This window comes from Acinonyx jubatus, chromosome D1 (genome assembly GCF_027475565.1).
Source record: "Acinonyx jubatus isolate Ajub_Pintada_27869175 chromosome D1, VMU_Ajub_asm_v1.0, whole genome shotgun sequence".
Classification (NCBI taxonomy): domain Eukaryota; kingdom Metazoa; phylum Chordata; class Mammalia; order Carnivora; family Felidae; genus Acinonyx; species Acinonyx jubatus.
The window spans coordinates 91170578-91196957 of NC_069390.1; the positions used below are offsets into that span (position 1 = coordinate 91170578).

The 26380-nt window shown below is 51.8% G+C and overlaps 1 protein-coding gene across 9 annotated transcripts in view; it reads right to left on the reverse strand.

Annotated features, from left to right (window-relative positions):
- The window catches only part of PKNOX2 (PBX/knotted 1 homeobox 2), a 316244-nt gene that overhangs the window by 67946 nt on the left and 221918 nt on the right, over positions 1–26380 (reverse strand). For 7 of the 9 annotated variants that reach the window (XM_027036851.2, XM_053203925.1, XM_015074072.3 and 4 more), the window contains one exon: positions 13322–13430. The exons of 1 other annotated variant lie outside the window; for it this stretch is intronic. In XM_027036851.2, the coding sequence (XP_026892652.1) occupies positions 13322–13408 (87 nt within the window). In that variant the 5' untranslated portion in view covers positions 13409–13430. Of the gene's footprint in view, positions 1–13321; positions 13431–13664; positions 13876–26380 lie in introns of those variants that run through there. One more of the 9 variants, XM_027036852.2, reaches the window with a different exon arrangement.

Below are 26380 nucleotides of genomic sequence, written 5' to 3' on the forward strand. Positions count from 1 at the left end.
GTAAGCAGTCATTTCTTCAAATATTTCCTGAGTTGTTGGCAACGTACTGGGCACCGTGCTAGGTAGGCACTGAGGTCCCGAGGATGAGTGCCTGTTCTCATGGAACTCAGTTTCTGGATTTAACATAATGACTATGCTGGCAGGTAAGGAAAACATACAGACATGTCAATGACCTCAGCAAGGCACCTCCCATGACACCATGACACCCTTGAGGAAGACACTGAGAGCTGTGACCGGTGGACAACTGTGTGGATTAGTAAGCTATACCCAGAGGATGACATTTAAAGGATAGATGTCCGCTTGAGGAAGGCTTCTAGGATAGTGCCACCTGCTTTCTCCTTAGCCCTCTTCTTCAATATTTTTATCGGTGATTTAGAGGGTGTCTGAAGAAATGCTCAGCAAATTTATAGGTGACATGAGACTGAGATCCAAAAGATCTTTACAGATTTTGGCCACAGGCTAAGTCTAATGAGATTAATTTGCATCTACTAAGTTGGAATGTAACACTTTTAACACTTGAGCCAAAAAAAAAAAAAAAAATCAATAATATAAGTGCAGAACAGGAGAGACACGGTTTAACAGCAGTGTTTGAGTTGACAGAAGGCTCATACATCCAAAGTGTAATGTGTCTGTCAAAAAAACCAAGACAAGCAACCTAACCTGACGCTATCTGAGGATGCATTAACAGAAGCATGACTCACATAAAGCCTCTAGTCTCATTCGTCTCTGCTGAAACCAGTGGAGGAGAATGCACTCAGAGGATAGATCAGGCTGGTGGAGGCATTCTGCACTGTGTCGTGGGAGGAATATTTGAATCTGGGATATGTAAGGAAGATTTGAGGGACAGGGGAGATGAGACACGAGAGCACCCTTTGAATATCGGAACAAGGGATGCGATTACATCAGCTTTGCTCTGCGTGCTCCCAAAGGGTCAAACGACAAAACAATGCATTCAATCTGTATCACACAGAGACAGATTTTGGCTCAACCCAAGTAATACGTTTCCAAGCCCCTGAGCATTTTGAGGCCGGAATGGGCTGCATCCAGGAGGCGTGAGTTTCCACTGCGGCAGCCAGCGGCCAAGTGGAGACTGATCAGCTGGTCCCCTGTGGAGGGGACTGGAGGCTCCAGCTGGGTGGCCTCTGAAGTCCCCACCCTGACAGGCTCAGACACATCGGGGAACTCTACCAATCACCACCGGCTGCATGGGGCTGACGAGAGGCTCAGACGAGATGGTGTACAGAATGTGGGAGTGCTTGGGAAACTCTGAAGGGCTCCCAAGATGGCGGGGTGGTTGTCATTAAACACCCGATTTCCAAAATGAGCTTCTTTTCTAAAGCAAGGCACAGCTATGTCCACGGAGCTTGTTTAGGGGTGAAGTGTAGGGAAGGCTGGTATGGCTCTTCCTTGCCCACTAAGGGTGCATTTCCTCGTGTCCTTGAAGGAATCCACAGAGGACCTCCATGAAGAGCTAAGAGAGAGAGAGAGGGATGAGGGGAGATACTCCTTTTCTTCTCACCTCCCCTTTCTAGGCAAGACTGCTGGGTTACGGAGGGAAGCAGAGAATGAGAATAAATCAAAGGCAGTCACTTGCTGGCATCCCAGGAGGCCCCAGTTGAGAGGCAGTTCCTGGGGCTCAGGGAGGGTTGCGGGGTGGGGGCAGAAGAGAACAGATCTACTCTGAGCGGGACAATAATTCAGATTTATTTAGCTCCTGGGGGCCAAGTCAGCAAACTGCATTTCTCCAGGTTTGGAGAATGAGTGTTTACCTCCAAATAGATCCCCTTTTCTATCCAGAGACTTCCATTTCCCAAGAACTGGAGCTCCAAAGGAGCAGCCCCCCAGCAGCTGCCTCAGGGCCTGGAGGAGGGGGTGCCACCGTGGAGGTTCTGGGAGGTTCCTGGGTAGCACGCCCAGAGCAGGAGCAGGGGAGAGGCTGGAGGGACCAGGGGTAGGGCAGGGTCGTTAAGTGACATGACATGCTGGAGCTCCCTGGTTCTGGCTGGTGAAAGCCAACTGTTAAACCTTCTGGACTTTTGCAAGCTGGTTGATATCACATCGGTGGCTCGAAAGTGGCCTGGTTGAGCATTTACACCATGGAAATTGGCAAATGCTACAAGTCAGGGCCCCTCCCCGAACTGGCTGTCAGCTATTTACTAGGACACCTAGTGTCAGGCATTTTCTCCAAGTAACTTTGTCCGGTTCTCCTCTGTCTGGCATGTAAAAAAACTAGTGATACACACTCCACGTGGCCACTTGGCATGTTTACAGCTGGTTCCAGGACCGGCCACTCCAGACTCTGAACCTTTCTACAAGGAGGCTTCAGAGAACTCTGGAACTTCTGCCTTGGTGGCAAACAGGGTGTGGGTATGGCATTGCCCAGACACAAGGACAGTCCCTTTTCGACAAGGAGAACTGAGCACAGAGAAGGAGAGGCAAAGTTGAACAATATCTTGAGAGTTTTCTCGAAGATCAGAAAGGTCTCAGTGAGTAGAAGGAGCAGGGAATCTGAGAGCCTGGGTTTGAAGCTCCTCTGTCAATGATTAGCTACACGTTGGGGGGCAAGTTTCCTGACCTCTTTGACTCTTGGTTTTCCTATATGTAAAAAGCAAGGGAGGGACGCCGGGGTGGCTCCCTCAGTCAAGGGCCTGACTCTTGGTTTCAGCTCACATCATGATCTCACAGTTTCGTGAGTTCAAGCCCACTCTGCACTCACAGTGTGGAGCCTGCTTGGAATTCTCTCTCTCTCTCTCTCTCTGCCCCTCCCTCACTTGCACTGTCTCTGTCTCTCTCAAAATAAAGAAATAAGCTTTAGAAAAATGTTTTTAAAAAAAGGGATAATACCACACAAGCTGTGGGGAGTAATCAAGAGAACAGGGCAATGACTAATGGCCAGGAAAGGGGGGCAGCAAGAGATGGGGTGCTGTGAGAGCCCACACAGGGTTCTAGGGTTCACCTTAGAGTGCTTTTCTTGGGGCAAACACCCTGAGGCCACCACTCCATGCTCTTTCCTTCCATAAAAGCTAAAACCACTGGACCTCTCTCCATCATTCAGCCAGAACTGGCCCTGCCTTAAGCTTGGAGCGGAAGGGCCCAGATTCTTGGTCTGAAACACCTTGAGATGAAAGTTCACGAGCCCCGCCCCCATCCGAAAATGGACTGGGATGAGTTGACATTTGCAAACTGTGTATATGGGAAGGCAAAATGTGCAGGCAAACCTGTCAGCTTCTCTGACCATCTAGTCTGACCATGAAAATGAGTAGGAGATGCTCCATGGTGTGATTTGAGAGGTGCTGACGACTTGAGAAGCTCCTCTCCCCTACCTGCTCCCGTTGCCCTCACGGACACTGGAACGCCCATCCATGCTTTCATTTCTGCTAAGCACCACCCTTTCCCAACTGTAGGAGGAGAGTGGCACTTATGTTCTAATGAGCTAATAAAATATCTCTATAGGCTTTCATGTCCAACCGTCATCCTGTGCAATAAGTTAGTGTCATTCTCATTTTCCATGAGAAAATTGAAGCCCACAGAGGTGAAGAAATTGCTAGAAATCACAGTTTTCACGAACTGTTAGGGCAAGAACTAAGAGCTTTTTTTCTTTGAAAAGGAGAATGGGCAGACCCCCCTGCTTCCCTATCAAGTGACAAAGGGGACAGAAAGGAAGGGAGCCAAAAATGGGCTGAAGTGTCACCTCTCAGCCATGCTGGTGGGTCTCCCATGCAGCTACTTGTCCCCATTGCAGTCCAGCTTCTCCACAACACCCAAGAGGCCTCCCATACACAAGTCATTCCCCAAACACTAGTCATGGGTCATCCCAGAAACAGTCCTTCTGTGTGGAGCCCAAGCAGGAAGGTATGGGTGGTTCATGAATTGAAGGTGGCTCAGTGCTATTGAGTTCACGTTCCTGGGAGGCTGCAGAGGAAGGACCTGTGACCTAGGTCACAGTGACCTAGAGATGGAGAAGCCTGATCCCACGGGCTACAAGCCTTCCATCACTGCCAGCTGCCAGCTTCCATTCAGGGCTTCTCTCTTTTGCTCCTGGGAGGTGGGGAGGGGGACTCAGGACGAGGGACGACACCGGAGTCCTTCCAGCACCCCACAGGAGACACTGGCATCAAGCAGCACTGAATCCCACCTTTGCCACCCACCACTGGCCAACCTTGCACACGTAACTTTACCTTTCAGGGCCTCAGTTTCCTCATCTGTGAACCGGTGGTGACGCTTCCTACCTCCCACTAGTCACCACTGTCATGAGGTTTGCTGCCTCCTTCAGTGGACGCTAGCTGAGCCCTGGCGACAGTCAGGCCCATCTGCCCTGTGTTCCCAAGGCCCCGAGCACACGATTTAGCCGCCTGTGCTTATTTGCCTCTGTCATCAACTAGACAGTAGGACCCTGCAGGGCATGGGCTATGTCTTCTCGGTTTACAATTGTAGCCTCAGTGTTTGACAGTGAGAGTATCCAAAATATCTATTGAATGCAGGCATGACTGGTGTGGAGTAGATAGGCTTCTCATCAAATTATACCTTTTTAGCTGCAGGTTTGCTTTCTTGACACTGAATGCCTCAGGCCACAAAAGAGAAGTCACAGTTCGTGCCTGCATATTGTTTGGGAGCAGCAGGCATCCCACCCAGGGCTGGAGATCATGGGACATGGTGTGATGTACTGGCATGAGCATTTACTTTGGACTTGACTCTCTGCCTGCAAGTTACTCAACCTTTCTGTTCCAGGGCCCTCATCTATAAAATGAGAGTAATAATACCTAAGGTGCAGTGTTGTTAGAATTAAATGAGATAATGTGTGCAAAGCAGCTGGCACTTAATAGCGTATGGTAGTTATCATTAATATAATCCACAATCTGCAGCCCACCCTCAGAGTTGGCCTCTGTTGCTTCTGTACCACGGGCTACCTGGAGGGGGAGGGGGTCCTGACCCTGTAGAAGGAACCTGCTCTCTTGTAAGCACCCGGGGGAGTGGGGCAGGCTTGGGTTCAGGCGCAGGGAGAGGGGGCCATGGTGTTGTGGAAGGAGACATATCAGCTATGTCACCTTGGGTGACTGACTCAGTTTCTCTGAGCCTCGGTTTCTCCATCAGGGACAAATGGAGCTAATAATCTCATTTCCCAGGGCTACAGGGAAGCCATACGTGAGGGTGAAATGCACATGGTGGACACTCAGTAAACCTTGGTTTCCGAGCATGTTTATGATTCCTTTTTGCTAGTCTTCTCTCTGAATCCAAACTCCACTCCCTGCCCATATCCTGCCCCGAACACCTCAGCACCCACGCTTCCCGTGTCACCCTACATATGCCCTTTCCCCCCACGTGCTCTTTGTGTCTCTGACACCCAGGAATCTCTCACAGAGTCCTTTGTTCCAACCCTGGACAACCTAGGCCTGCACCTTCTCAGCGTGACTCAGCAGGAACACCCCTCCAAAGAGGAAAGCCCCTCTTCTGAGCCTTCCACCTGACCCGGGCAAGGTGGCAGTTGCCCATTCCCAGTACCTGCCCCACCAGGCCACAGAAGCACTGTGCTGTGGTGAGCCGGGGGGCTGCACGCGCCTGGCCCACTAGGGGCCGCTGGGGCGCCAGCAGGGCTGGGCTGGGCTGGGCTTGCCCGGGAGCTGGCACGCTCTGTGGTGCCCGGGCAAGCTGGCAGGGCAGGATCTGGTTCCCTCACAACCAGGAGAGAGTCCAAGGACCTGGGAGGAGGTCAGGGCTTGAAGCTATTTGGTAAACATCGGATTTGGCCCCAATTGGTGGGAAGCAGCAGGGGGCAAGGCCAAAAAATGATGTTTTTGTGGGAAGGGCACAGCCCACAGGGTACTCCAGGCCCAGGCATGCTCGCTGACCCTGGTCTTGTCTCCAGTACAGCCGCCTTCCCTTACGCTGTACCCTGATCAGACCCTACCATGTAGGGTTGCCTGAACATGCCCGATGATTTACATCCTCATGCCTTTGCTCTCCCAGCTGCCTCAGCAGGAAATGTCCACGTTTCCCTGGCCTCCCTCCCTCCCTCCCAACTATATGTAAACCTACCCCTCTTTCAGGACTCAGCTGGAGCATTAAGTCTCCCCAGAAGCCTTTCCAGTACTCCACAGCCTCCGGACCTAGGTAGCCTGGACACTCGGCTCATCTGTGTATGCTTTGAACCTTAACGCCTGTAACACTTGGGGGCCCTTAATGGTCTGTCTTCCTGAGTGGACTGGTTTCCTAGCTCCCATTACCATGACTGGCTCCCAGTAGGCTCTCAGTGTGTTTGTTAAACGACTGAATGACAGACTGAGCGAGAGAATGAGTGCGAGGGAGGTGTTAAAAGGTTCAGGGTTGGCAAGGGCTCCTCTAAACGTCCCCTGACCCAGTCAGAACTGGGGGAGGGGGGGAGAAGGGGGGGGGACGATCTGAAAGCAGACCCAGGCCAGACCAATTTAACTTGAAGGGGCTCCTGGAACAGCAGGCCTAGGTCACCTACATTCTGATCCCAGGGCCGACTGAATAGAACAAACCACAGAAAAATTGCCTCTGTGGTGTAAAATGAGGGGTCTTAGTTAATTCATTAGTTTTAAAAGGGTTTGTAGGCAGTGGTTTATAAAACGAGTCTTGTAAAATGTTCACTGGCCCTGTCTGCACTTCTGGGGTGTTACTGACATGTGGCTAATAGGAGGAAGGCTGTGAACTTAAATCTGAAAGGGCACTTGGGCACTTTCCTGGCAACTGTCTGCTCCCCACCCTTGCCATCCATCTCTGGAGAACCCTCACCTATATGACAGTCCCAAACCAGTGATTTCCAGTATAGTTAGTGGGTATATCAGAATCTCAGTGTGTGTGTGCCTCTGTGTGCTAGGTATGTGCCTGTGTGTGTGTGTGTGTGTGTGTGTGCATTTGTGTGCAAGGGGGTGTGTTTACAGCTAGAAACAAATATTTGATATTCCTATCATATTCCTAATAAAAAGGAATTAAAGTTCAATGCAATCTTGGCTACTGAAGATGTACAGAAGAGAATGAGTGAAAAATCAATGTCAGGGTCATGGAGGAAAAGAGGCCGGGAAAGAGCACTCTGCTTTTCATGCCCACACTTTCAACAATCCTGTGAGGCAGGGAGGGCACAGTTATTCCCATTTTACCGATGCCGAAACCAAGGGCCAAAATGGACTATAAGCTCCATTAGGGCAGGAACTATTTATTTCGTATCTCCAGTATTTAGCACAAGTTCTGCAAGATCACAGGAAGCTCTCAGTATTTATTGAATGGATGTGTGGATGAAAGAAATCTTACTGAAATTACTGGCCTAAATGTGTGTAATTCACCAGCAGTGCAGCTGGGCCAAGGCCTAGGATTCCTGAATTTCTGCCACGTGGAGTCATCCCACTTCTCCAGACCACAAACTCCAGGGCAGTAAGCACCCCTGGGGCCTTGCTCACCCATCCCCCTCTCTCTAGGCAATGTAGACACCCCAGCTCCTAGAAAATCACACAGGAAAGGGAGGCAAAGTAAGTTCAAGTGCTCCTCAGGTCTGCTGCGGACTTTGATCACCTGTTCCCTGATTTATTTTAAGCTTTGTGTACTTGGGCCATTAACTATTTTTGTAGCTGTCTGGGGCACTCATCTCCTGCTTGGAGGTGAGAGGATAGACAATCAAATCTCTGTGCTTTTGGTAAATGTCAGAATTGAGGTATAAGTTCATCAAATAAAAAACCTACACAAGACCAGTGGAGCATTTCTTCACAAGCTTAGAAGTCCTATTGCATGCTTACCATCTCCTAAGTCGGGGACACAAAGGCCCGCCTGGTCAGACCTGTAGGCTGCTTTGCCTTTTCCACAATGAGGAATGAAGGTCTTGAGTGAGTTGGAGTTTGGGGACATGTCCGGTTTAAAAACATGGGTGGCCCAAGCAGGCCAGGGAGAGAGGTCACTGTGCACAAAGAGAAGAAAGACCCAGTAAAAAATAAAAAAGAAAGAGAAGAGTCCATTTTGATGAGTCAAAGCAAGGGAAGGCAGGTCACCCATATGGTCCCTGGGGTGTTGCCCCCAGGGGCAGAGGGAGCCGTCAATCACAACCACAGAAAAGGCTTAGGGGGACTTTCAAAGCTGCTGAATTAACTCTATTGCTGCAAAGTGAATGTGTTTCACAGGCAGCTGAGCAGAGGGCCCTGCAAGGCAGGAGGCTCCAGCCCTTAAAGAGATGAGAGGAATGGAAAGTGTGAAAACATCTGAATTCGCGCTGCCCGTCACAGCTGCATGGCCTGGATGGGGGCCATTCACAGCCAGGGGCCCCAGCCACCCCCTCTGCCTCCAGCTAATGAAACCAACATGGGGATCCTAATGACTGATCAAAGCCCATCCAGCTTCCCCAGGATGTCAGCTCCCCTAGCTCTGCCCGGAGTAGGAACAGTAGGAACGGTGCTCTGAGAGGGAGGGAAAGAAGGTACCTGGGGGGGGGGGGGGCAAGAGAGGCGGGTCTTGCCTGGCCTGGCCTTAGCCTTCCTCTTGAAGGAAAGGTGAGACAGCATCTTTCTGACCCCAGATCTCCACGCACAGTCTTTTGGGGCCTGAGCACCAGTCTCCTCACTCCGGGGACAGCAGGAGGATGGAAGGGGATGGAGGAACGCAGCTTATGCCAAAGGGTCCCAAGCACATGCTTGACTTCCTTCTGAAATGAGCTTCCCATACTGGTCCTGGTCGAAGAGTTCTGACTTGGCCTGCCTTGCCTCCCTCTGGTCACTAATCCCGGGTGAATGGCCAAAACATTTTTAATATCACCCATCATCAAGTCATGTTACCTACGTACCAGCTTGTTCCTAAAGTGGTAACTGAGTGCCCACATCCACAGGGGGCTGCGCCTAGTGGGACAGACCGGGACCTGCCAGGATGTCTGCTTTCTGGTCAAATGCTCATGTAGCCCGACACGCCGGGGACATGCAGACAGAGGAATACTAAACATTGAATACATACACAAATAGACCAGATAAAATATTTGTCTTGCCTATAAGCCAAGGGCAAAGATATTTGTGGAACGGTAGGTATGTGTCTGTGTTTGAGGAAGAGTGGGGGGAGGTTGCTGATAGCAGGGGTTGGTGTGTGTGGGTAAGGTGAGGGAGGGAAGCTACTCCTTTCACGGTTAAATCCGAATGGTTTCCTGAATTTGCCGATGGAACTGCAGAAGGGAGAATTTTGCTTGGTGTGGACATTGCGTGTGGAGTGTTACAGGAAGTAGAAGAACTTGAATGACGTTCAGAGGTGAAGACAGAATACGTGAATGAAGGGTATATGCCCAGAAGGAGTGAGAAGGTGATTGTGTTACCTTGAAGATTCGGGGGTTGGGAGGGGGTGGGGGAGACTTGCTGGGAGGGGAGAAGAGTAGAGAACACAACTTTTAGAGTTCCATTAAGATTGGGGTGTGGGGTGGCAGTGGGTTGGGGCAGCAGGAGGAGGGGGTTGGGAAAGTCCAGGTGACAGATGGCCAGGCTGGCTGTTGCAGAGATGCAGAAGAGGGAAAAAGAGTGATGTCGGAATTAACAGCATGTACCGAACAGGGGGACCACACACCTAGCTCATAGCCACGTCTCCCTGGAGACAATGTTTTCATTAAACAATCATTGTAGAAATCCACAGTCCCCAGTGACTTGCCCCTACCTCTCGGCATAAAGTGAGGATCAAGGACTCAGTGACATGATGCTGGAATTGAAGTACTGTAGCTAGACAATAGAGGGCACTTCGGCTCTAACAGAAGTTAAGCAGAAGCCACCAGAAGGAGGAAGCAGGCCACAGGAAGGGTTTCAGTGGGTTGTTGGTTTTGCATCTTTCAAACTTATGGTCTGCATTTAGTGCACAATAAACACAGAGTGACATCCTTACAAGTAATCACAGTTTCCCCAGGATGGACTGAGACGGAACTACGGGGCCAGAAGCTGCTTGGCCATCATACCACTTGGCTTGTGCCCAGATAGCATGGGGCCATAACCATTAATGGTTCTCTCCTGAAATGGGAAGAAAAAAAAAAACCTCCCTCATTTTTAATAACTTTATTCCCCAAACTTCAAAAATGAAATTGCCAAGTTAAGAACTTGCCTTGAAAAAAAAAATTCTAATTTATTATAAAGAAGGTCCGGGGCTTGGGAATTTTTTAATGCAGATTCCTAATTTTCCAAAGTGAGATTCTCCTGTGCATTTGAATAGATTATGCTCAGTATTGCTAGCCCTTAGCACAACGGGAACATTATTAAAACGACTGCGTGGGTCTCAGAGGAAGGGCTCTGCTTCTCGCTTCCTTTTTCATTTTGGGGACTTCGTATCAGAGACTGTCCATTTTTGCCTGTAGAAGAAACTGGGTTTCCAAGGAGGTGATAGAGAGATGTGCTCATCTGTCCAGGCCTTGAGGAAACAAGTCATACCAGGTCCAGAAGTAATGGGATGAGACCTAAAGGAATAGGAGGAAGTGGGGAGTCCCTTTCCAGAGAGCCCAATTTTGGAAGTGACTCCCCTGTGTGTCTGACCCATGTTCCTATTAGGCCTGTCTTTCCTGAGGACATTGAGTGTCAAAGAACAGTTGGTTCTCTAGGATAATGAGCTTTAGGAGGGCAGTGGAGCGGGGCGTCCCCTGAGGAGCTGGGCTCAGCCTCTTGACAGCACAAAGGGAAGACAGTAGGAGGATCAGAGCAAGTTCCCCAGCAGAAGACTCACACTGAAGACATTCCTATGTGGGAGTCACTTCCAGAAGCCCCCAGAGAGTGTGGAGAAGGGACCCCCCCCCCCCCCCCGCCTCCCAAAGCCAACTGACATGAAAGTCTAGCTCTCTCTGGAGAGAAGTGCCTTTCACCGTGAGTCAGAGGTCTTTGTCCTGGGGGTCTCATTCACCTCCTCCATCCCATCCATTCCATCTCTGCCCTGACTACTCCCACTCCCCAGTGGACTAGCTAAGGCCATAAGGACCCCAGACTTTGGCTTGGTCACTTTACCATGGACACTGACACTTCCTGTCAGACACTTCTTTCCTGGACCTTGCTTGGGATTACAAATAGATGTGTGGCTTCCTCAGGGCAACGTATTCCTTTGCTAAAACTATATATTCAATGGCGAAGTTCTGGTGGCTCCTCAGAGAGGAGAGCCTTGGGACAGTCCGCACACATGGCTTCTACTCTGAGGCTCTAGACGGGGAGCTGGAGCCTCTGTTCCTCCCTCCAAAGGCTGCTCAATGGTGGCTTCCGGGGGGCCGAGTGCCTAGGAGCTGCAGCCCCACATCTATCACCTTCCCCAGCAGCTGGGATGTATTAGTTCTCGACTGTGCGCTGGAGTTAAATCAGGCTCCTGTTCTTAACTACACCTGGGTCAGCATGCTTAGACAACATGGGTCCTGCTGCTGCTCTCTGGCTAATCTGCACCAAACCCAAACTTCTCCCAGCTGCCCCTGCAGGCATGGGGTGGGTGGGAGGGAGGCAGCAGCCACAAGCTATGCCAGTTCAATGCTCTCTGAGCTCTTGGCCCTGCGTCGTCTGTCCCTGAGCCTTGTGTACGCAGTCCTCTGCACCCACCACTGGCTAAATACAGGAAGTGGCCCCATGTCCGCTCCCCATTTCTACTGTGGAGCTAGGAGGGCAGTATCCAACGACAAAAGAAACAGAGCCAAAGTTCCTGCCCCTTTATCAGTGCCCCAGGGATCCCCAACACTGCCTGAGCAGACGAGAGGATGCGGTCTGTGTCCACTGAGGGAGAATGAGGCTCGTCCCCTGTTATGACCCCTAGGTGCCTGGGTCCCTACAGCCCAGGCCTCCTGTACTTCATTCTGACTATGGAGGGGAAGGCTGGACATAGTGTCACACATCTGGAAGTTTTCAAATAGAGGACTATGTAAATGCCAAGTCCGAGCCTACGGTCATTCGTGGAAAGCTAATGACATGGGCAGAGGGTTTGCTGCAGATGAGGCTAGGCTGGGGAGAGCCCAGGAAGGAGCACGGCGTTGACATGTTAGAACAGGGATGGGGGCAAAAGGACGTGTGCTCAAAGGTCTGGGAACGACAAGTGCTTTTGGATTTTCAAGGGGGAGAGGAGTCAGTGGCGGTCCACACGCTGGATATTCTGTACTGTGGTGATTTCCTGGGGCAAGAGGGGGCAACAGGGATGGATTGAGCAGCCATTATATGCTCACACTAGGCTGGGGGTGTCAGGGTCATAGGACCTAATGTGAGCAAAGGCCTGCCCCCCTGCATCTGCACCTTAATATCCTTTTCACACTGCACAGATCTTCCACGTGGCCCCTCAAAATGGCCGTGTGTGAAATGCTAAGGAGCAAGGGACATCAGACAGAGCAAAGACCAGCTGCTGGGTCAAGCATGAGAAGGACTGCCTGGCACACAGTAGGCTCTCACTGCCTGTTTGTTGAATGAATGAATGAATGTTCTAGCTGGCCACATTTCATATTACAGATACTCAATAAACACCAAATGAACTAATACTGACTTGAGGGACCAAGGTAGAGAAAATAGGAGAAAGTGAAGGTAAGGGTCAGAGAATGGAGGCGTCTGTGACAGCCCAGCACGTAACTAACTCAGAGTCTCCAGAAAACCATGTGTGGAGAAAGGTGCACACAGGGGAAGCACGGATCTGAAGTGTCAGTCTAAAGGACTGGGGGAGCCCAACTCACAAAAGCTGGGCCAGTCCTCTAGACGGAGGAGAGGAGACAACAGGAAGACAGCACAAAGATGCCGCCTTCTCAAGAGATGCAACCAGGATGGAGACTCAGAAGAACTTGGGGGCTGCTGTGTCTGAGCTGGGGGGTGGAAACGGAACCAGGAGGAAATGGCTGGAGAGTGTAGAGATACAGTCCTGGCCTTTTTCTAGAAAGAAGCAGACAGAATCTTGAACAGAAGGGCGATTCCTGGAATGGGCAGGCAGAGAAGGGCTCCAGTGATAAGGGCTCCAGTGACCAGTCAAGGGGGGATCTGGTGCAAAGGAACCTCTAAGAAGTTTCCCCAGATACTCAAACGCAGAAGCGATTCACCGGCATCTGGATCTGAGGGAGGGGTTCCGTGCATTTGTCTGATATCTGCTCTGAGTGGGGAGCAGGGTGGGGGGTGGGGGCAAGACCATGACTGGGTGCCCCAGACAAGGGTCCCAGATGCTGGTGACAGAGCTACTCAAGTCGGATCTGAACCTGGTTTTGTCAGATGCAATGACGTGACCTCCAGGGGTGTGTGTTTGCCGGCTCTCCAGAGTGGGGCGGGGGGAAAGAACCCAGAGTGGCCAGGATACAGCTGAGGGAGGCCTAGCTCTTTCCCGCCCGGGGGAAGGCCACCGCACCCCCTTCCCCGTCATCTGGTCAGTCGACACTCACCTGCGGGCTGTCCTGGTAGGGTGGGGGAGGGACATTCTGCGTGGCCATCATCGTCAGAGCGGGGGCTGGGGAGGCATGTTGCATCATGGGATTGATTCACATCGAGGATCTGTGGCAGGAGAAAGGGGGCCGCACCGTTAATACGCTGAGCGCAGGGAGCCCTGGGGACCGGCTGGCTCGACATTTCCTCAGGCTGGGCCACCTGGACTGACAGGATATACAGCAAAGGCTGGAGGCCCTTAGGGGAACAAATGAGAACTAGGGGGAGAGGCCTGGGTGGGGAGGGGCTTGCTGTGCTATTTTGACTTGAAAGAAACGATATTCAAATCGCACGTGAAACAACCTGTGCAACCGCAACCATGCTTTGTTCAGCATCAGCTGGGTCCTGGCGGAGGTGGGGGAAGGGGTTGGGCTTGGCCGGTGGCAGCACAGGGCACTGGCGGCCATTCGGGTATCCCACAGGGCACGGGCGCTGTCCCTTCCCCAGGCTTTTGGAGCAGCCACCTGCGCTCCCAGGGGCAGGAGGCCTCACGCCCTTCCACTTCCACCCCACCTCCCCGCCCCAGGGTCTGCGAGCACGGACTAAACCCCTCCCAGGTGTGCTCGCCACGCCCCCTAGCGGCCGAAGAGAGAGGTGGGGCGCAGGTCGGCTCCTCTGACTGGAGGGTGGAGCCAGCAGCAGGGGGTGACCCGTTGGAGCTCTGCAGGGAAGGGAAAGAGGCAGGGGAACATCTGAGATCCCGGGTGAGCGCCCCGTCACTTGCCGAAATTTTCTAGGTGTGTGCTTGTGACTATGGACATATGGATGTCTCTGCAACATTCTATTAAGTAAGACTCCTTAGCCTTGGTTCAGTATAGCGTCACAGGCATCGGGGGCCAGAAGAGCAGTCAGAGCCAAGTCCATGCCCTCCTTATAGAGGAGGAGACAGAGGCCAAGAGGAATAATGGGGTGTGTGTGTGTGTGTGTGCAGTGAAGCAGGGATTGGACCAAAATCTCCAGGTTTCCTGTTCCCTGTGTCCTCCACTGTACTACCCCCTTCCCATCACCAGTAAGTGAGCTGCCCCTGCTGGACCTCAAGGTTACTTCTTTTTTTTTTAATTTTTTTTCAACGTTTATTTATTTTTGGGACAGAGAGAGACACAGCATGAACGGGGGAGGGGCAGAGAGAGAGGGAGACACAGAATCGGAAACAGGCTCCAGGCTCCGAGCCATCGGCCCAGAGCCTGACGCGGGGCTCGAACTCACGGACCGCGAGATCGTGACCTGGCTGAAGTCGGCCGCTTAACCGACTGCGCCACCCAGGCGCCTCTCAAGGTTACTTCTTGAATTAGAATGTAGTGCTGTAAGTGGAGACAGCCTGGAAATACCACCCAAGGAAACAGAATGCCCGGAAAGCTGTTTAGCTACAGTAGATGCCCTGAAATATTTAGCGCTGGAAAGCAGCGGCTACTTGCCTGATGCAGGCCTGTCCACCGTGGGGCCTGGAAACTCCTAAGAACCTCTGTGGGGCAAGGGACCTGTCCTTCCCCCAGGCTGGAGGGTGCTAATGAGCTAGAAACATTTGTGACACAGACTCAGACCCTTCCTCCCCTCTCCTTGAGGGCCCTCAGGGGCCCCACCCTCTTCCCACGGATGCCCTCCCACACCTGTCCTAGAGGTCTTCTGAAATCTTCACATACCTGAATTCTGTGGGAACTTGAGGGTGTTTTGGAGTTGCCTAAGGGAAGGGGGCTGGTCTCCAGGACCCTGTGGGGTGTGTGTGTGTGTGTGTGTGGGTGTGTGTGTGTGAGAGAGAGAGAGAGAGAGAGAGGGAGGGAGAGAGGGAGGGAGAGAGAGAGAGAGAGAGAAAATGTGTGGGTGTTGTTTTGGTTATTTTTCAGGAAGAGGAGAAAATAGAAAGCCTGGCCTGAACTGAGTCTCTGAAGCACCAGGCATGCTTTGACCTTAAGTGCGCAATGCACTGGAAATTTAGGTGCTCATTCAAGGACTATTTATCAAGTGTCAACTACATGCAAAGGACTGAGCCAGGAGGTGTGGTTGAATAAATGACAGGAGGCAAGATCTCTCCGAGGAGTGTTATCAGTCGGGGAGGTGATGGTCCAGCGGGCAAGAGGAAAATGAAATGGAGGTTCCAGAGGAGACAGTGTAGGAAGAGAGGACTTTTTCTGTGACCGCAGGGGATTCCACGTGGACTTACTGCTACCCACACCTCACCTACCCTGGCCTTACTTCAGATGACGGGCCACTGGGATATCTGTGCAATAAAAACACTCAGGGTCTCCCCATCTCTCTCTCTCTCTCTCTCTCTCTCTCTCTCTCTCTCTCTCACACACACACACACACACACACACACACACACACACGGCACCCAGATCATTCTTTATTTTCACAGAGTCTCAGAAATGAGCCCTCAGGAGCCCATCACTTCAGGACTGGGAGAACCAATGCCTGTTTTCATGGCTGGGTCTTTGGGTGGCAATAAACATCCAAGGAAGGCAAGAGCAGAGTGAAAAGGGTTCCTGAGGAAAAAAGAGGATAGACACTCCTTGTGATGTCAGAAGAAACGTCCAGAATTAAGACTTTTGAGATACTGAAATGGGTGTGGAATCTCTCTTTTGGACCTAGAGGGACAAAAGGAAATAGGGATATTTCAGGGGTGTGTTAGGCTCAGCCTTTCCTGGAACTCTGGCAGATGAGGAAACTTTGGTTGGGGCCTCAGGACCCGCCTCGAGGACCTCTTCCAAAGAGTGCCAATCCTTGGCCCCCGGAAAAGCGAACCACTGTGGGGCTGTAGTGCCAGCAGCCCCCAGAAGAGGGAGCCTGGGGGCAGAGTCTGGGGTGGGAGCGCCCTCTAGGCGGTTTTCTCCCCTCTTAGGGGCAACTAGTTCCCTTTAACCTCAGGTTTGGGTCTTGGGGTAACCTAATTCCACGGATGAGAAAGTCAGTTAAAGGCAAAGCAGAGGACACTCAATGAGGAGGATTGGGGCTAAATAGAGTCTTTAATCTGCATTCTTTTGTTCACTGTCCAATGAATGGGAGGTGGGGGCACTTTAGAGTTGCTGTCCCTAGAAATATTTGCAAGGAGAGATGGTGAAAAGCGGTCTGCACCCAGAAACAACCACGGCTGCCAAGGCTGAGGGGAGATTTTTCAGTCTGGAGTCTGTCAGGCTGTGAGCAGGGGCCAGACCTGCCTCACCAGAGGACACAAGAACAATTTTCTGAGGCCCCAGATGGCCTTTGTCCCTCCCCTCCCCCTCTCTGGGGTCACCACAGGCCACTAGGCCACTAACCCATTGCCCTCTGGGGGCTTCTCCTGCCAGAGAACAGGAGGCCTTTTCATCAGGGGCTTAAGTTTCGTTGGTTCTGTGCTCACTCAGGCACAGAAGCCTCTGGTAACAAGACACTGGGGGAGACCCCATGCCCATCTCGGGAAGCTTGCTCTTTTCTTCACACCACTCCACACGCATATGCACTCCCCCCCTCCCCGCATTGGTCCTTGGGAAACCCCGCTGGTTTGGGGGGCTGAGGGGCCATTTGGAACCACCCTGGAAAGGAACATGGGAATCCGACTTCTCTTGTTCTGAAACTGGACCCAGTGAGACTCCACAGCTGGGTGCGGGCTGCTCCTTAAGCAATAGCTGGGTGCCCGGCCCTTTTTGAACTTTCTCTGGGGATTTGGAAAGGGTTCTAGCATTTGTCAGTGGGCCGGAGAGGCTGCTCCGCCCTGTCCAGAGGCCTCAGCACTCTGTTACCAGACACCAGGGCACTCGAGGGAGCACAGCCAAGATTGCAAAATGGAGGACACCGAGCACTGATTTACCACAGAGAAATATGCCATCGAAGAGAGGCTCATGTCAAAAGATTGTTCTTAGTGCTGAAAACCTTTATTATATGACAGCCAATGGGGGGGGGGGGAGAACCCTGATGCAACATTCAACCCCACAATGATATCCAAGAAGAAATAATTTGTGTCACTGATATTATCAAAAGGAGCTAACACTGCCATTTTACGGAGCTCAGGAGCTGAGGAAGGCCATGTTGCATGGGTTGTGGGTGGCTGAGGGGGCACAAAAAGATACCCCTTTAGGAAGTAGAAATGGGCAGCCCTAGAGCATCCACTCCTTCTGTCTCCTCAACTCTTGCTTCCCCCCTGCCCTGCAAGGTGAGGCCCTGGATCTGTAGCCCAAACTCCAGTGTGTTGACAAACAGGCTTAGAAAAAAAATAGCAAGCTCGTTAGGAAGGAGCTCATTAGGACTTGTTGACATGAAACCCATTAGACCAATTAACATTCCATTAACGGCCTGGGGCACCAAGGGGTTAATGCTGCCCGGCAGTAATTGGGCTAGGGTGCCGGGGTTGGGGGCTCAGGGCCTTAAGGATGAGAAACAAAGTCTAATTGGGAACTCTCTGGCCAGCTGGCCCAACAGCATTTGTGCTAGCCCTCTGACCCTAGCTGAGACTACAGTGTATCCGGTAGGAGGGGGGACAGGACCAGCTTCCCTCCGGCTCCTCACTGTCGCACCTCATTGCCCCAGACGGGAGACTGGGTGGGTGCTTGGCACAGGACATGGTGTGGATGTATTTCTACCCTCTGGACTCTGATAGTCCTGTTTATTTCATCCATCTCGGCCCCCACCCCCGTCTGGTCCAGTTTCTCTCTTAGTGTCCAGGGAAGAAAGTCCCCGCTCCTCTCCCCAGTTATTCGTGGCCCAGTCTTACAAAAGTTCTTTGGAGAAGCTAGAATCCTTGAGGCCCCAGAATCTGATTCATCTGAAGAGTGTTGTAGTTTAGGGCAGAGGGGTGATGGGAGGGAGCATGGACCCTGGGTTTTCCCCCCATCTCTCCCCCTCCCTCCCTCCCTCCCTTCCTTCCCTTCTTCCCTCCCTTCCTTCCTAAGACACACTGCTGAGGGGCCCCTGGAAGCTCTTCTCCTCTGTCCTCTGACACACACCAGCAGTATTTTCATTATTTTCCTTGCCTTGCTACACGAAGAGGCTGTGGAAGTCCTGCCCCCTGCCTGGGCCTCAATTTCTTCTTTTGCAAATTCCCATGAATTTGCCCATGACCCTGCCTGTGCTTAGGGTCAACAGGTCTGGATTCCTTATCTAGCTCTGCCACTTATCTGTGGCTAGTACAAGCCTCTTTCCCCTCTCGGACTGCAAACTGGGGGGTTTCACCAGAATAGTCTGAAAATCTTTGCCCATCATTAGCCCTCAACACAAGCTTTGTTGAGGGGATGGAAATAGTTGGGTTGTAGTTTCATTCCAAAGGCTAGCCAAGCTGGAGCCTTCTCTACCTCACTTCCCATTTGAGAGGGAGGGAGGAGAACCCTGAGGCCAGAGAGCCAGGAGCTCTCCTCAGCACCCCCTGCCCAGAAGCCCTCAGGTGGTTCCCAATCCCCCCCTTCTCCTCCACCACCCCAAGCCGGCCCCTCTGAGCGGCTGCCTAGGCCTGGGTTCTGACGTCTAGACAGATTTGCAGGAGGCTGAAATAACAGAGTGAACTCAGCAGGAGGGACCAAAAGGCTGCATTAGTAACCTGGCTGGCTGCAACTTCTCCCTCAGGAGCAGCCGCCTCAACCCTGGCGCAATCCCGTTTATTTTCCTTCAGCCTAGAGCCGCCTCCAAAATGATAGTCTCTGGCCCAGCTCCCTTCCCAGGAGCCGCCTGTAGGTGGCACCTCGGAGCCCCACTTTAATTGCATTATATAATATAACCTGTTTACTAAATCATGTAATCAGTCGCCTTAGGATTTACAGCTTCGGATGTGTATAGAGAATTGGACTTTGAGTCAAATTTAAAAACAAATAAAAATGAGAGGCAGCTGTTGCTGATAGTGTGATATTCATCTTTTGGAAACAAATTCACCCCACTGCTATAAATTATGCTTGGAAAAAAAGTGTTGTTGGTGGGAAGGAGTTGGCTAGGTCTCCTGTGCTGGCAACTCAGAGCGATGAATCTTGAAATAACGGTGTCAACCTGTCACTGATTTCATGTGACTCTGTGGATTTATCTAAAGAAATGCAGGGGCGCGCGCGCGCGCACACACACACACACACACCCCAGATTTCTTTGCAAAACCCTGGAAGGGCTAGAAATCTGAAGCACGATGGTCACTGTGCTCGGTTTATGGAGTCAGCGGTGGGCAGTGACAGGGCAGGACCAGTGCAGGAATGGTGGAGAAGACAGAGGTGGGAGGGAGGATGTACCTGTGGGCTGTGAAGCTGTAAAATCTGAGAAGGTCTGGTTGAGAAGGTCACTGTTTGCAAGCGAGGGAGAAGTGAAGGGCCTTTGAGGAATGAAGGGGAAGGGGCCAGCCCCTCAGAAGCCCACCAAATGCTGGACCAGGTGCTGTAGGAACTGGGTGGTAGCACAGGGGCCGGAGGATTCAGGCGACAGGAATGCCGTGGCCTGGTGGACGTTGTTTTGCCCCTGTCTTTCTGACCGTGGGTGCTGGGGGCAAATGGAAGTCCTCCAGTGTGCTAAGAGCAGAGCAGGTCCAGAGTGGGGTGTGGGAGACTGGAAAGTAGTTGTGTCTCTGTTACTGAAGGCCAGACAGGCAGGAGGGGAACCAAGCAGGCTTTGCACTCGGGATCAGACCCCTGCTCACTACTGTCCTGAAGGATGGCTGACTGAAGCTCCAGAATGAGCCACCGCTCCACCATGACCCAGGTCCCCAGGGATACTGCACCTGGCATGGAGCCCAAGTCATTGCAGAATGCCCTAGCCAGCAAGGCCACTTCCCTGGTGCCCCTCTGCTTCCTGCTTGGTTCGTGGGACCCTCGATAGGAAAGAATTCTCTAGTGACTTCAGCAAGACAGCAGGCAACTCAGACCCCTCAGCCACCAGAGCTCTTTGAACTAATTATCATTTGCTACCTTTCTGGGAAGCCCACTTGGGTGGTGGTACCAGGTCATGCCCTATTATTATGATGCTGGTCTCCAGGGAACAGAGTGGAGACAGAGCAGAAGCCAGAGTGAGCTTTAACTAGGACTGCTGGCTTCTGACTCCCTGGGAGATGTGAAAATGTCTCTCTCTCCCCACTTTTCTCTCCTCCTTCAGCCCTTAACTGCCACATGGGGCAAATGGTCTTTGGAAGGGGTAAGAGCCTTCTGTGAAATCAGAGAAGGCAGGGACCCTTCCGCTCCCCTATACCAGGAGTATAGTCTCTTCCAGACGGCTGTGGTCTTCCTTCCAAGGGCCTCCACTCCTCTCCACTCCCCGCTCCTGAAGCATTTTGTGGTTTGGTCTTTATCCTGAATAGCAGTATGTCTTCCGTGTGTGTGGCTGGGTCAGCAGGTCATTTGTGCACTCACTGACCCAAGCCTAGAGACCCCATTCTAGGAGGAGAGGTTTTGTTTTGTTTTTGTTTTTGTTTTTGTTTTTGTTTTAATCCACACTGGATCCCTCTGTGCACTCAGTTTAGTGATGGGACGCTCAGTGGTCATGGAAGGCAGAGGATTCGATTCCGCCCTGGGTGTGAGTGGGGCTGCTGGCAATCAAAGACCCACATCACCCCCTGACCAGCTTTCCCAGACATGAGCCCCCATCTTGACCTATTGCTTCCTGCCATGCCTCTCTGACACATGAGGTTCTGAGCACATCAGGGCCCAGACTCTGGGCACATCAGGACTGCTGCTTTGTCCCTCGACTCCCCCAGTTTAGCTGTTTTTCAATTTGTCTTCAAACACATGGACCAGGGTCAGAGTTAGGATAGCAGCTCATGCTCATGCTCTGCTCCAGCCCTCTTTCCTGCCTGCCTCCTGCTTCCCCACGCCAGGGCCAGAAAGTGACAGAACCCCCTCTCCTCCCTGCCTGGGCTGTCACACCTTTCCTGGCTTCAAAAAGCTGCTGATATATTTTACAAACTGAAACAGCAATTTAATTCCCCCTGATAGCAGCAATTGTCCATTAGATCTTCCTACTGAGGAGCTTTAACAATAATTCCTTTCATCCGACTGCTTGCTTCTTCTTGATCTGAGAATCAATCCCATAAATAGCAGGCAAGAGTTTTCACATTACTCTCCCCCTCCAGCTTTTAGCATTTTGATGAAGATTCTCATCTCCTCTTAAAGCACTTCACAACTTGGCAATTTTTCCCCCTTTGGTTCCTTTAAACAAAATAAAACAAAAAAACAGAAAGGCGGGGGGGGGGGGCGCGGAGAAGCCTGCTGGTTATAAGGGGAAGCACTGCCCTCGCATGTGCCTCACAGGTAAGTGGTTTGTACTTTCGCCTGCCTGGAGGCAGGGATGGCAGCAATGACCTCCAATGGCCACCTCCAAACTGCTGAAAGTGGGTGCTGTTCTACCCCACAGGGGCACCATGTTGGGGTCCTAAATTTCACACTCACCCATGGCTGGGGCCAGCTTTTGTCAGCAGCGATGCCTGACTTGGAACGTTTCTCCCCTTCCAGGAAACATCTCCCTTGGTGCTACACCTCAAGAATGGAGTGGGGGGGTGGGTCATGCTGTTGCCACATGGGGTAGAGTCCATGTGAAGGTTCTGTCAATGAGCCTCTCTCCCTGGGCCTGTGGCCAAGTTCCCACCCATCACTCAGGCAACTCTCAAACCTAGAGCTGGGATTCTGCCCTCTGTTTTACATTTCCAGCCACTCCATCCAAATAGCCTGAGTGGGTGAGGTGGGGAGGGACAGGGAAAGGAGAGAGTCACAGGCCTTTCGTTCAATTATTTCTCTTTTCTTTTACACAGGCAGGCAGCCCTGATGGTCAGGGGCAGAGGAGAGCCCTCCAGCTCTTCCACAGGTATAGGGAGCCCTGGCTCCCTTCCACCTGGGAGCCCTGGGCTGCTCCCCCAAGACACCATCACATGCTCTCTTGTCTGCACACACACACACACACACACACACACACACACACACACACACACAAATCTAAAAATGAACCCAGGGACCGAAATCCCCCTCGACAAACCTGATCCCCAGGTTTATTATTATTTGTCAAGAGCTGACGGCAGCCGCTGCTCGGGAACAGAGCTGAGAAAACAACACAGGCTGGGCCCCTGAGGCTCACAACTCAACAGAGACAGAGGAGCAGCTCAGATGCTGGGGATCCCAGATGGGAGGAGAGCTTCTGATTCTTGGAGGAGCGAGGCAGTTACCTCCCTCTCATAAATCTTTCTCTTCTCTGAGGCAGGCACACAGGGAGGATAGCACTCCTGGGGAGCTGGAAAGAGGAAGGAAAGCAAGAATGGGCTGGGAGGGGGGTGGGGCAACAGGACTGTGAGGAGGGTGGCATCCATAGAGATAAGGGACCCTGACTCCCATCCCATCTGTCCCTTGTGATGCTCTCAGATTCTCCTGGAACCAGAGGATCCTAAGGGGGTCAGCCAGGCTCCTTTTGGTCCTCAGAACCATACCATGTCCTCTGGCTGGATGATACCTGGTTCCATTTTTTTTTTTTTTTTTTAATGGCCTCCAGAAAGAAATGGTCAAGAGTCAGGGTTGTTGGAGCAAGTGGCTCTCTGGCTCAGCTTATCATAGAAAAGCCACTCATCCCTGATACTTCCTTCCTCAGCTCATGGAAGGGAGGGAGACCAGGTAGAGTCCAGAGCAACGAGGTCCACTCAGGGAAGGGGGAAAGGATGCCCAGGGGCCTCCCTCAACTTGGCGTCACTGCTGTTGGCAACAAGGACAGGTCCACTGGCTCTGTGTTCCTCATCTGTCAGGAAAGGGAGCCCCAGGGAAGGGAGGATAGTGGCTGCCATGTGCAAAAAAAGTGATGCTGGGCAGAGAGCGCATTCCTGGGCTTTGCCAACCGGACTCAAGCCCCAGCGAACAGACATGCTCTCTATCACCTAATGAGAGTTTTCCTCCATGCTTTTTGCTGTGCTTCTCAGCTGCCATCAAGGTCTCTGTATCACACTCTCATGTCCTTTCCTTCATCAAAATTTTGCTCAAAACTCTACTCTTCCATGAAGGAGAAGTAGAGCATGGATGATCACTACGTGTGTTTCTATATTATGGAAAATCTGCTTCCCATCCACATGGCCTATCTTGCCCATTGAACCCTGTGCTCCCTGGTGGACCAGATCATGGCTCTTCCTTGCCTTTCCTCTCTAGGGGGGAAAAATCTTATGAGATAGAGATTTCACAAGCTCTATCTCCTCACGGAGCTTGAAGATATACACAGTTACAATTTAATTTCTTTGGCTTCCTGTTAAAATGTAAAACAAACAAACAAATCTGGAAAAGATAGCTCTTCAAGTTCCAGCAGTCACTTACACCTCAGTGAGAATGAGTGTGTTTCCCTGGAGCAAATTTTGATAGGGGTGAGATGGTAAATGCAATTAATAACAGCTGCTGTGCATTGAGCTTTCCCCACGCCCCAGGCATTATGCTAAGCTTCTGATGCACATAACCTTGTTTATTTTTTCCCAGCCACCTTATGGCATAGGCATGATGGCTGTCCTCATTCATGGACGTGGAAACTGAGGCTTAGTGTGGCTGAGGAAGTTTCCCAATGTGACACCCCGTCTGCTTTCAGATTCTGAACATTTAACCTAGAAGTCCCAGGGTGGAGGCGGGAAACCCAGAGGAGGAGAGAGGCCCCCGGGGGATTGGGGAAGTACAGAAAAGGCAAGGATGAGTGTGGAAACAAGCTACTGACTTTGAGTTGGGCCATCCACTACAGGCTGCCCTTTCACCTTCACATGCCCTGCATTTCCACGAATTATATTCTAGCAGTCCCCCTAAACGTCCTCCGAAGGCCAGATCTGGGCATCTGTGCCTCCATTAATGCACACGCACTTCACGCCTTTGGAAGGTGCTTCCACTTAGTAGTTCGCTTCTGCCAGCCCTGTCATCTTTGGACGGCAGCGTGTGCGCACCTCTATTTAAATATTTTATTGCATTTTGCTCTCATTATTTCATAAAAACGAGTGGAAGGTGGAAAACTGGAAGTGCTGATACCAGCTATAAGAAGTAGGGGTCTCGTAAACATAATACCACTGAGACAAACATGCAGAACATTAAGCGTGCCGAAAGAGGCGAGTCTTGAGTCTCCGTCGTAGACTCACTGGACTGTGGGTTCAATTATGAAGGGAAAGAACAAAATTAAAGAATGAATAGGAAACGACAGAAGTACAAGGTTGAAGACTGCATCTAAAAGGTGATGCGTAAGTGGTAATTGGGTCATGTGCTTTAGCTGTCTGGGGGCACGGCTCTCCGGACTCGTGCGGAGCGAAAGCAGGGCCTGCCTGTAGGCTGACCCCACACTCTGTGGCACCAGGGCCGGGGCTCTGACTCACATTGAGTGTGATTCCGTCAGCGTCTCCTTCCTGTCAGCCGGACCCTTGGGCTCTGCTCGGCCCAGGTGGGGCAGCCCAGGTGGGGCCGGGTGGGCTGGAAGGGAGCGCGCCGGTGACTGTCCGCCTGCTCTCCACGTCTCCCCTTGGAGTTCTTTCCCCACCCCACCCATGATTTTCCAGGGACCACCCACAGCTGCAAAGAAGCCCCTGCTCCGGGGGGGGGGGGTGGGGGGACGTGTACCCATGACTCACAGGTGAAGAGGCACCTGGCTGTATCTTTGGAAAGCCTGCCCAGTGGAGCAGTATTGGTTTTTGCAAGTTGGGGCAGCTCATCCTTAGGGGGCATCCCATCTCTTGTCCTGTCTCCCCAAGTTCTAGCTTTATCCCCCTGCAGAAGCTCCTTCCTGCCCACCCGCCTCTCTCAGCCCAGAGGGACTCCAGGCAGCCATCTAAATGGGTGGCCAATGAGGACATCTTTGCATGGGGTTATTCCCCACAGCCTCCCAAGCAGGCAGCAGCTAAACAGAAGTGCAGAGGACCAGAGCTGTGTTCCACTTCCCACTGGCTCCTGCCTGTCGCCTGCCGAGCCCCATTCCCTTTAAACTCCAGCCTTGGAAAGGGGTGTGTAGTTCTCTGGCTTCTAATAGGGAAACCTTTACTCATATGCTGGCCCTTTCTACTGCACTCAGGCACCAAGAAGTGTTTCATATTAACTTGTCTGAAAAGTATAATTCACCTCCAACCTTAATTCTGCCTTTTGCAATGCCAACTCACATTCTATCATGGTGGTCCCCCAGTGGAAAGAAAGAGTCCTGACTTCAGTACAGAATCTTTGTGGACTTGAAGTTCAAATTTGTGCCTCTACTTTCCCCCTCTTCTCTCTCCAGTAAGAGGGGACCCCACTCGTCATAGCAGGGCAAGGACCAGGGGATGGAAGAAGAGAAGACAATTTTGCCCAGTAGACTCTGGCCCTTGGGGACCAATTAGGATTCTCTGACTTAGAACAGAGGATGATCTTCTGGGATCTGAGCTCTTGTTAATCTGGATCTTCCATTTTCTGGCCCTCTCAGGAAAAAGGAGCAAAGTATCTTGGCTCCCAGATCTAGAGGTTAGATCTAGAGGTTCTGTCCAGAGCAGGTCGGTCTAGGCAGTCAGGGGAGCTGCGTGTGAGGTGTCTGCTCCCAGAGCAGTATCTGGGGTGGGGAAGAGGGGCAAGTGAGAATTCTCACCCAAGATGCCTCCCCCAGGGTACAAGGTAGCCTAAGTCTGGGGCATATCTGAGCTATCGGCAGGCTGCTCTAATCTTTCTTCTCTTTTTAGGGCCTGGCTGTCTCAGGTCAAAGCATCTGCTGTGCAGCATTGCGGAGGGAAGTCTCTTTGTGCGGGAATTCATAAAAGTGAAAAAAAAAGATCTCACTTAATGAGACACTTGCCATGGTCAGAAATTATTTCGCTAATGGGACCTGTGTGTGGAGGGGAGCTGAGAAGGTGTAGGGAGCAGGGAGATGAAGAGGAAAAGAGGCCCATTTGAGAATGATCAGGAAGGTCAAGGAGAGAGGTCACCAAGGGGGACAGGCAGGGGATGCTGAGCAGATGAAAGGCTCGGGGAAATGTCGGTAGTGGGAGGCTGGCCGCTGTGGCTGCCCTGCTGCCCAACCTCTGCCTTCCCCTCCCTTCTCACTCCTCAGTTTTTTCCCCAATCCCAGGAGCAGCAGGGACTCCGGGCTCCAGGGCGGACTGTCAGAGGACTGGCAGAGTGGAAGCATCTTGAGCAGTCATGAGGTCTGACTTC